This window comes from Cynoglossus semilaevis, chromosome 5 (genome assembly GCF_000523025.1).
Source record: "Cynoglossus semilaevis isolate Cse_v1.0 chromosome 5, Cse_v1.0, whole genome shotgun sequence".
Taxonomy (NCBI): domain Eukaryota; kingdom Metazoa; phylum Chordata; class Actinopteri; order Pleuronectiformes; family Cynoglossidae; genus Cynoglossus; species Cynoglossus semilaevis.
The window spans coordinates 7149883-7160248 of record NC_024311.1 but is presented as its reverse complement, the minus strand read 5'-3'; the positions used below and the strand labels follow the sequence as shown (position 1 = coordinate 7160248).

At 40.8% G+C, this 10366-nt stretch overlaps 2 protein-coding genes across 3 annotated transcripts; one reads left to right on the top strand and one right to left on the bottom strand.

The window, feature by feature from the left end:
- Nucleotides 1–1989: 1989 nt before the first annotated feature.
- tlnrd1 (talin rod domain containing 1) lies at nt 1990–5872 on the bottom strand. Of its 2 annotated transcripts, none has more exons than XM_008310209.3 (2): nt 4296–5872; nt 1990–3686 (listed from the first exon to the last, which is right to left on the bottom strand). In XM_008310209.3, exon 2 carries the CDS (start codon nt 3633–3635, stop codon nt 2571–2573), a length of 1065 nt encoding a protein of 354 aa, XP_008308431.1. In that variant the 5' UTR covers nt 3636–3686; nt 4296–5872; the 3' UTR covers nt 1990–2570. The 2 variants fall into 2 exon arrangements, with proteins under 2 accessions (XP_008308431.1, XP_024911378.1); XM_025055610.1 differs by having other exon boundaries at nt 4930–5872.
- Nucleotides 5873–6287: 415 nt separating this feature from the next.
- mesd (mesoderm development LRP chaperone) lies at nt 6288–9063 on the top strand. Its single transcript, XM_008310208.3, has 3 exons — nt 6288–6502; nt 7103–7335; nt 7896–9063. Exons 1-3 carry the CDS (start codon nt 6344–6346, stop codon nt 8167–8169), a joined length of 666 nt encoding a protein of 221 aa, XP_008308430.1. The 5' UTR covers nt 6288–6343; the 3' UTR covers nt 8170–9063.
- The last annotated feature ends 1303 nt before the right edge of the window (nt 9064–10366 follow it).

Here is a 10366-nt window from a genome sequence, read left to right as displayed (position 1 = left end):
TTTAAAAATTATATATTCTTGTATATATATTTATATGTTTATGCATACAGTATATGTGTAAATAGACACATACATATAAAATATTACACATCAATTAATGTGCATTTTAATTCATTTTCTACATCCATATGTTTACGTACATATATGTACGTATACATATGGATGTCGAAATGAATATATATAATTTGACCATATATTTTAATATATATATTACACCCATACATATATCTGTATATATATATACTGTATATATTAATGTATAGGTGTAGATATGGCTGTGCATATATTTCATTTCTCATTTGTTTGTCAAAATCACCATGTGTTTAACATTTTGAAATGAAATAAGTCATATTCTATTTTTCTTTTATCCTAAATCCTGGACCACATTACATGTGTTCATGGCCCACATCTGGAAGCTGGGCTGGGTTATCAACTTAAAAGCATCAAACATCTTTGTATGATTGGGTCTACAGGAACAAACGTTTACTTTATTCAGGGAGACTTTGTAAAAAATTCCATCAAAATGTTTTTCTTCTCTTCTTTTTTGGTGTCCTACAAAGTCCAGGGTGGGAGGGTGTCTCCCTGACTTATGTGGAGTTTTAGGTGCGGTGGGGGGGCCACCGTGTGTGTGTTGTAGGTTTTATTAAAGGAGGATTTGGCCAGTGTATGTGTGCCAGAGCCCAGACTCTGTGATGGCTTCGCTGCACAGGAAGGACTGTGACCTGGTTTGAACTGTAGAGGGTGGAGAACAGAAAAGACATGTTACGTTAGAGGTTTGAAATGTTTCCCACATAGTCTGCTGTTGACGACGTCCCAGAATATTAACAAATAATGAGAAAATATCATCTTTTTAACCTGACGTTCTGTGGGGTTTCTAGTTACAGGAAAAATGTCAAATACATCTTCTCTCCTTTTCTGTTTTTTCTTTTTTTAAGTCTCACCTTCCACCTTTTACCTCCCCCATTTCCCAACCCCTGGCCTTGGCCTGAGATGATCTGCTCAGTCTGGAGTCTGGATCAGCTGCAGATTTCATCTTAATTGCTACCTTTAGCTGTATCAGCTATAATTTGTTCTAATTTTTAATAATTAACAAGTCGAAAATTAACGAGTCAAAGTCAATTTGCCCATGCTCAGTCTGGAGTCTGGATCAGCTGCAGATTTCATCTTAATTGCTACCTTTAGCTGTATCAGCTATAATTTGTTCTAATTTTTAATAATTAACAAGTCGAAAATTAACGAGTCGAAGTCGATTTGCCCACGAACTAACCCCTGGTAACATGTCAGTTTATAAAATTTAGACAAAATTAAAAACAATACCCCTGACTATTATATCTATATATATACTGTATATATATGTATGTATATATGTGTATATATTTATAAAAATATATATAAATATACGTATTTATATATATATTTACATTTTTTTAGTAAGTATATCTTTGTCAATCTTTGAGCGCCATGCCATTTCCCGACAAATATTTATGTTACAGGTCAAGTTTTTAAGTGTACTACACTTTGTGTACTGTAGGTACAGATGAGACACTGGCCCAGTCAGAGCTACCTGGGCTGTGAGAGTCCTGTGTTTAACACCAGATCACACAGACTGACGATATTAGCAACTCAATTGTACATCAATGTGTGATATTTTAAACCACCAAACCAGGGATTGAAGCCCAAGTTAAAAAAAAAACATCTGCTGGAAGGAGGAGACAAAACATTAGTTACAAATTAACACATTTGAACGAATGGAGGCAGCAGTGGATCATTAACTCTAGTGTGTCACGACTAAATTTAGGTTGTTGGCAAGGCAAAAGTCATCCACATATACTAGAAACCTCAACCTGAACTGTCTCCATACTTCAGTCGTCTCCTTTATACGGACATGTAAACAGATATTTAGGGACGTGTCTCAAATAGGTGGACACCATCCCATCTTCAGTTACATGGGTGTGACCTAGACTAAAGTACATAAGACAGACAGCAGCGTACAGGAAACATTTTAATAGTTGAAATAAATACTCCATTACATGCATGGTCAGAACACGTAAAAATACTATGTAACATCTGGTAAATAGTGTAAAACCTATGGCACACTCTCACAGCAGCTTTTAACCAATTCAGAATTCACACATGTTGAAAAGAACAGAACAGCAAGACACTCTGTCCAATCGTTCCAATCTCACAAAAGCACAAGGAACTGAGTGGGTCGGCCAACCGTAGGTTCACACAGCGAGGCTACATCGATCATCAAGGCTGGTGTTTTCACCGGAGCTGAAAACTGAGGTAAACATTTCAGGTTTGGTTTCTGATGAGAAAACTCTGAGCTCTGGCTGCAGGAACGAGGCGGGCTTGACATCTGTTTTCTTTTTTAAACAGGGTTCGAGTCACATCCAGCGCAACGCAGAACCACGTCTGTTCTTTTGCTTGGTCGTCACACACTTTAAACCTGAAGCCAGAGTCAGATTTCATCTGTTGTTTCTGACTCAAACCTGATGAGCAGGGTCAATCCAGCCGAGTCTCTTTGGTAGAACTGAAGGGAATCGAACATCATTCCCCACCATTTTAGGCTAATTCACAGAATGGGAGTTAACTGGTGGCAGAGTCCGGGGAGAGGAGCGTTCTCTCAGTGCCTGGGTGAGCAGAGTACAGCCGTCGGACACAGCACATGCCGAGTTACGCAAACGCTCCCTGTAGTCCGCCATTTTGGAACTGCCATCGGGATGCTGGGCAACGTCCCTGAGGCCCTGAGTGAGGAGAACGCAGGCCGAAACCACACTCATGGCACCCCCCAAAACTGCAGTCTGTACCCCCTTCCCTTCAGCCGAGACACTGGCAGCTCGTCCCAGGAACTGAGGCTCTGTGGCAAAGCCGACCAGGGCGTTGACTGCCTGCACCAAGGCGGCGCTAAAGAGGACGCAGCGGTTCCTGGTCAACTCACTGGGTTGAGTTTTCACCTCCTTGACACACGCTAGGAAAGCTGTGCCACTTGTGCTTATGCTCTTGACGCTCAACTTGAACTGCTCTTTTGCAAAGCGGTCCCTGGACCGCTCACTGGCCAGTGACAGGATGTCTGTAAGAGTCTTGAGGTTGATGGAGATGTTTTGTGAAAGCTCCAGGAGAAGCTGCGGGGTCAGATCTGGCAACGGTGTGATTCGAAGGACATTGCAACTCTGGTCAACCTCGTGTCGGCATCGAGTCACTTTGTACCGATCGACCAAGCCAGGCATGCAGGGCTGAGAGCCAACGGTCTCCACGGCTGCTAAGTATGCGGCGTGGGCGGAACACTCAGTCAAAGACACAACAAGGTCGGCCATCTCCAAGAGGCGGTCCCCCACCTCGGTGAAGCGTCCCATGTTTAGCTGGCTCTGGATATCATGGGTGAGAATGGAGAGCTCTTTAGTCCTGGCAATGACGGTGTCGCGGCACTGGTCGAAGGTGTCGGCCACGGCCACTCCTTCAGAACTCAGTACGGGCCGGGTCTCACTGGCCAGCAGGAGGAGGTCGGCGACCAGCTGCATCTTGCTCTTACAGGTATCACAGATAGAGGACAGTCGCTTCCTCTGCTGCAGACTGCTGGTGGGTGTGCTGGTTGATCCCTCACTAGTGGATTTGCCAGAACCACCACTTGCCATAATAAAGAGGGGAGAAGGGTGAGAGTGTAGGGGTGGGTATCAACTGCTCTTCTGAAAAAAAATTGAATTATTTAGAGTCTCTGCTGCGACTGCACACCACAGTGAAGTGTTCAGGGCATTTGCTTCATCTCACGGCATTTGACAAACTCTTAAATAACAACTGGCCAAAGAGTCTTCCTTAAATTCCTTCAGAGTATAGATCCTCAACTATACATTGTGTAGAGGCCGACACACAGTACACGTATTCTCAATGTAAACACATAGAACAAGTCGATGACTGTTTCAATAACATCCCCACGTTTAGGTTTTCTTTCCAAAAAGAAAAAAAAAGAAGATATTAACAAACGTCTAACTCTCAGATATTTGTCTTGATTACTACTGGTTTCTGCCTTCAATGGTTGTGACTAATTTAAGAAAATCAGTGGTAAATGGTTAGATTTTGATACTAAATGAGAAGAAATGCCCTGAAATGAAAATTACTAAAAAAAAAATCTCATGGGAATCCCAGGTTTTATGGAACAGATTCACAGGCTTTGTTGTTTTTTGTTTTTACAGGAACAAAAAATTACACATGCCAGCAAGGTGCCCAACAACAGGCAAAGTGCAGAATTGGACTGTAATGACGATGTCTGGAGACCCTTCTGGTTATAAACACATTACCTCTGCTTTTCCTTTATGACTCCCAGTGGACAAACAGCACCTCTACATGTTTGTGTCGCTACGTTTCCCCCACTATAGTCATTTGGGACAACATGGTGAGTCCAGGGCGAAGAGTCTGACACAGCACTGAAGTCTTATCCAATTTGTTCCCACAAACTCTGACTGGCCTGGTGGAGTAATCATGCTGCTGTAAAGGCAAGGCAACACCCAAGCAGCTCTTTAGAGTGCTGGGATGATTTCTGCTTCCTTCAGCTCTGGGAGCAAGGCACCACGAGAGGGCATGCGGGGGCTTACCCCCCTCTCCCCTGAGTTGTAAGTTCTGCCTCCTGTTCAGGGCTTATAGAAACTGAATGCAACTTCAGGACAACAGCGTTATAATAAAACTAAGCTGGGTTGTTTCTAACTAGCCTTCGTGTTCGAGTTGAGTGACGGTTTCTAAGATAAAACTGTTTAGTAAAGATCAGTGACAAGTTCAGAAGTAAGACCAGGCTGCAATGTTTTTTCAATGATTTCAACAGTAGTAAAATTCTAATTAACCTTTCACTCACTTGTCTGAAACATAAACTGGTTATATATATGTATAATATATTTTTCTTTTTAAATTTGACCACACAAGATATTTTAAAGACCCTGCCTCAGTCACTTCATCCTGATGCCAGGCCTGCTGCTCCACCATCACCTTCTGGGTCCCACCCAAGTAAAATCCATAGACGGTTCCAACAAGCCGTTCAGTCCACTTTTCAACTCTCCGTACTCAAACAGTGTCCAGGATCAGACTCTAACAGTGGCCTCGACTCCGTATGCATCGTCCGTGTGTCCGCCGTCCTCCAACGCCACCTCCTCCTCCACCGCCGCCTCCGCCGCGTCTTAACTCGAGAGCGGAGAGTGAAGTGTGGCCCCGCATGTCCTCTCCTGGGAGCCGCTTCTTTTACATCACTACCATCCGGTGGTCCGGTAACATTTCAGTAGCTCGCTCCGACAGCTCCCTCCACAGCCCCGGTCCCTTCACAAGCGTCTGAAAGAAGGAACTGAAACGGCCGTTATTCCCGGAGATTTCAAAGTGGCGCTGGCTGCGCGTTCCCGCTGCCGCTCCAGTTCTATGAGGAAGCGCGGAGGGTGTGGTCGCAGCTGAAACGGCTGCTGGACTTTAGCGAAAGTTGTAGCGTCGTGACTGGACTTCTACTTCAAAAACAACGTCCGACCGCGTCTCTCAGTGAGCGGAGGTCTGTTTTCTCACATGAACGACAACCCGAAGGGAGGCGTCACTCAGACGGTTGTCACAAAGAAGTTTAAGCTCAGCTTTTACTTTCTGCTTTGCCATGAGACATGCCTCCCTGTTGCGTAAAGCCAACAAAAGCTAGCGACAATATAGCGGAAATACATACTTTCAAAATAAGATGGCAAACGTGTTTTGAAGATGACTGAAATAGGGCCAGATAGAAAGCGTTAGGATTTAAGACAGCGACACATTAATACTGGCTACTATTAAAATCCAATGGACCTCCAAAAAGTTGACGTCTGAGGACAAAAATGTCTTTCATGTTATCCAAGATTTATTACGTGACTTTTGCTAAGGTCAGAAAACTAAAAGTAAAATCTCTTTTTATGCTTTTTTGGAGTAAAGTCAGTTTCACACTAGGACGTACACCTTACGGGTGGAAGCAAGATAAACTTGCCCCAAAAACCCAGTTATTTAGAACTGAAGAAGTCTCTTGGATGAGATGCAAAACATCGTTGGAAAGACAAGTCCAGTTTCCCTTGACGTAAATACTTTTGGATAACTGAGAACCTATCCAGACAAATAATAAATAAAAAACTCACAGCTAAATAAGGATATGTCAAAACTGCATTTTAGCATTTAAAACTTTTATCCAACGACTATCTGGTATATATGTATACAACAAAGTATAAACAATAAGTTCAAACTTTATTTTGAAATCCCCTTATATAGTGCGGACTGCTTATTGGCTTCTGTAACTTGGTGACGTGCTACAGATGTCGCGTGACCGGCAAGCTAAGCAGCCAATCAGAGAGTACCATCTGTAAACATGGCGCCCGGCTTCGGATGGAGATGTGTGGCTCTCCTGCTTTTTGTGTGTTTGTTAATATGTATTTCAGCCACTGAGAGCAAAGATAAACATAAAAAGAAGAAGGATATCCGAGATTACAATGACGCAGACATGGCGAGGCTGTTGGAGCAGTGGGAGGTTTGTAGCACTGACACAAAGTTTGATTTTCATGCTGCCAGCTGCGATGCTAGCCGTTAGCCCTTACACTTGTGTATTGGAAGAGACAGTAGCCTTTTAGCATTAGTTTCTGCTACAACTCCTATGTTTTACGAGCGGTTTTATCCCATTTGGCAGCAACTTCTCTGTTTTGTACAATCCATATCTGACGGGGAACCCGTTCATAACTCTTCGATGGTGTTTCCATGGGAGAACCCCCTCTTTGTAGAATTCTGGAGGGTATCTTTGACAACAGGTCTTTAACCTGCTTCATGGTCTGGTCTCAGGACCGACGTCCAGGTCCTTTAAATGTTCAGTTGTTAAATGTTCAAGAACAGAGATTATTTTCTGTTAAAACCTGTTGCACAACTTTGATGATTTCAGCAGCTTTTTATTAAAGTTTGGTATATAAAAAAAAGTAAAGTTATCTCCGATTTAAATATTAAATATTTAAACTCTGATAAAATAAAACATGCACAGCTTAACAGTGAACAATTATGTAATGATCTAACTTGTCATTGTTGGCTGTTGGAAAGCAGTCTTGCATTAATGCGGAGTGTTTTTGTTTTTCTGAATCTGCAGGAGGATGATGACATTGAAGAAGGTGATCTGCCAGAACACAAGAGGTCTCCACCTCCCATTGATTTCTCTAAGATGGATGCCTCCAAGCCAGAGGAGCTGCTCAAGATGTCCAAGAAGGGCCGGACTTTGATGGTGTTTGCTACAGTGTCGGGGGATCCCACTGAGAAGGAGACGGAGGAGGTCACCGGCCTGTGGCAGGGGAGCCTCTTCAACGCCAACTTTGACATTCAGAGGTGAATATTCGACACTTTTGAATCACATTGTTTTCTGGTTTTCCTACTTTAAAATAATACTAATATACTAGTGGCGGTAAAACTGGTCGTTACTAATGAGTGAAGTGTAAAAGTTCACGGTTTTTCAATTGTTGTGGTGGAAGTTTTTTTTTTTAACATTGTGAAGATAGTGACATCTTGTGGTATTTCGGCGATAAAACATCTCGGACTAAACATGTCATTAAACAATAGCAATAAACCTGCTGCAAATCATCAAACCAGTTTCAGTGCAACAGAACTGTATTTTGCTGTATTGCCTAGCTCTAGTACCAAGACTGTTGTTGCTAGTTTTGGCGTTTGTACCAGGACTGTTACAGCTACAGCTTCGATGTCCTTACGAGAACCATTGTAGTCAACTTTAGCTCTGGTGCTGTGCTCACAGGTGTGTATGATGAATGTAAAATACAAGATTCATTTTTTTTCAGATAATTTATTAAAATTTTTTAAATACTTTGTCACACTTCATAAATTGTTAACCATGTCTTTAGCAGTGACCACTTCCTCTTCTGCCCCTGCTGCAGGTTTGTGGTGGGTTCAAACAGAGTGATCTTCATGCTGCGAGACGGCAGTATGGCCTGGGAGGTCAAGGACTTCCTGGTGGAGCAGGAGCGCTGCCTGGACGTCACGGTGGAGGGACAGGTTTTCCCTGGGAAAGCTGCAGAGAAAGATGACGCCAAGTACAAACAGCCAAACCAAGTCAAAAAAGAAGGCACGAAGAAGAGCAAGAAGAAGACGGAGAGCAGGAAGCCGGACGTGGAGGGAAACCGGGCCAGCAACCTGAAGACCGAGCTATGACGGAGGAAAGAAGAGAATAAAAGATGTGCAAGAGACTGCAGGGGTTTTAAGGTAAACAAACTTCTCCTGGTACGATCGTGCTGAGCTAGAGGCCCTGCTAGACACTTCTCTACGAGACATTTTCACTGACATTGTCATTTATTAAACACCACACAGATCAACACAGATTTGTCCAAAATCTATGAAAAAAAATGCAATGGAAAAACACACGTTGGTTTCGGTCATTTCTCGCCTCCATGTTCCTGCCACTGAGGAAACATGGCAACCTGCAGTAATCTGTAACACCAGAGTTTTCTGCCGTGGTGCAGTAGGTGATGTGGTCGTCCATCATGGCAGCTTCTGTGGCTCAGTTCGCTCCTGGTGTGAATGAATAGACTCATTAAAATAGAACAAACAGTACTTTATTGGACAGGGAGAAAATTAAACATAGAAATGACTTCACCCAAATCTGAGAATGACCCAGAAAAAAACAAGTGTCTCACATTTGTCCCCCCCCACCCCCGTTACCTTGTAGTCCACGCTAACATGCTGCACAGGTGATACCGTGAACTGTCTTGTGTTCTATGATGGAAAAAATAGATGAATAATTAATTTCAGTTTGCCAAATTGTTTCCTCAGTATCAAGTGTTGAACATTTTTCCTCCAAATAATCCTTAACTGAAAATCACACTTCTCATTTGTTCAGTGATTTTTTTTTTTTTTTAAAATGAACCCAATCAGGAAAAAGAGGAACTTTCCTAGGACTCTGATGAACTGTTAGACTTCCACATTTGTAATGACATTATCAGCAGCACTTCCAGGTTCATACAGCGAATCAGCACCTTGAATCTGATTGATTTTTTTCCCCCACAAAACATGAAAATAAAAAAATAAAAAATCTTGTATAAACCAAAATGAGAAAATGTTTCTGTTACTGAACTGTGAGGATATAAAACAAAATGTTTGGTTTTAAATTTAGGTTAAAAATATCAGTTTTATGAGTGTTTTTATAGCATACAAAAAATTGTTTATTTGTTAAAAAATTGCTCTTACAATTGTATTGTAATTTTAAAACCACTCACAGCCACAGGCACAGTTCCTGTTTCTATACCTTCTTGAAAGCAGACAAAAAATCAGATTCCACAGTGCACCACTAGAAGGAGCCCAAGTACCAAGTTTAACAACCACTATTATATTGGGTAATTGATTGTAAAATGTCTTCAATTTATCTTACAGAATGAAAAATACTTAGGAAATAGTCATTATAATGTGTATAGAAATGACTACTAATGAGCTCTTATTTTTTCTATGTATTTTTACAGCTAAAAGTAAACATTTAATTCTGGTTTCTAGTGAAACCAATTTAGAATGCAATTACTTATTATATTTAAGTTTCATGATCTTTAAAATAATTTTTTAATTCAAATAACAATTTGTTTGACCAAAACAAATCCAGAGAGTCATTTGGGTATTTAAAGATTCAACTCCTTTGTTGAAACAAGTTATTTGGGGTTTGATACTATCAGTTCTCTGAAGAGCAAAAATACAGAAAAAATGTGTAACCCTATAGTCGTCCTTCACATTTTGTATACACATGGCGTCCATGCACCGGGTCAAATTGTCCCACGCTCAGAGTATGAGGAAAAGTTTGCTTTTCCTCGAAAAAATCGTAAAATTTGGTGAGATGTTGAAAAATTATGATGCAACATTTTTGAAAAATCTTTTTCAATCTTTTCTAATTAGAGCATTTAGAATTTTTTTTTCCGACAAAACACTTATCAAGCATTTTCTTTTGGACAGATATTAGAAAAAATGTGAACATTTTTGGGAACAAAAATTCAAAATTTTGTCATTTCTGCATATTTCTCATCAAATTAGATCATTTTGAGTAAAAACTTTTGAACTTTTTGTGTCACTTTTGGTCAAATTTTGATAAAAAAAATTGTAAAATTATTTTTTAAAATTCTATCCTTTCCCGCATGATCTTCACAAAAAAGGGCATTTAGAGAAAATTTTTCAAAAATGTTTTTATACCATTTTCGGTCAAAATGAGAACGTTTCGCAACATTTTTGGTCAAAAACTAAAAAATGTTGATACAAATTTTGGTAATATTTTTCCGAATTTCATCTTTTCTTACATGTTTCTCATAAAATTAGGGCATTTAGAGAACATTTTTCTGAATCACATTTTTATAATCACCTGGCAGCATGTTTTAGG

Coding starts and splice junctions, on each gene's coding strand:
- tlnrd1 (XM_008310209.3), bottom strand. CDS start 3,635: ATGGCAAGTGGTGGTTCTGGCAAATCCACTAGTGAGGGATCAACCAGC.
- mesd (XM_008310208.3), top strand. CDS start 6,344: ATGGCGCCCGGCTTCGGATGGAGATGTGTGGCTCTCCTGCTTTTTGTG. Junction 6,503..7,102: donor GGCTGTTGGAGCAGTGGGAG/GTTTGTAGCACT, acceptor CTGAATCTGCAG/GAGGATGATGACATTGAAGA. Junction 7,336..7,895: donor GCCAACTTTGACATTCAGAG/GTGAATATTCGA, acceptor CCCCTGCTGCAG/GTTTGTGGTGGGTTCAAACA.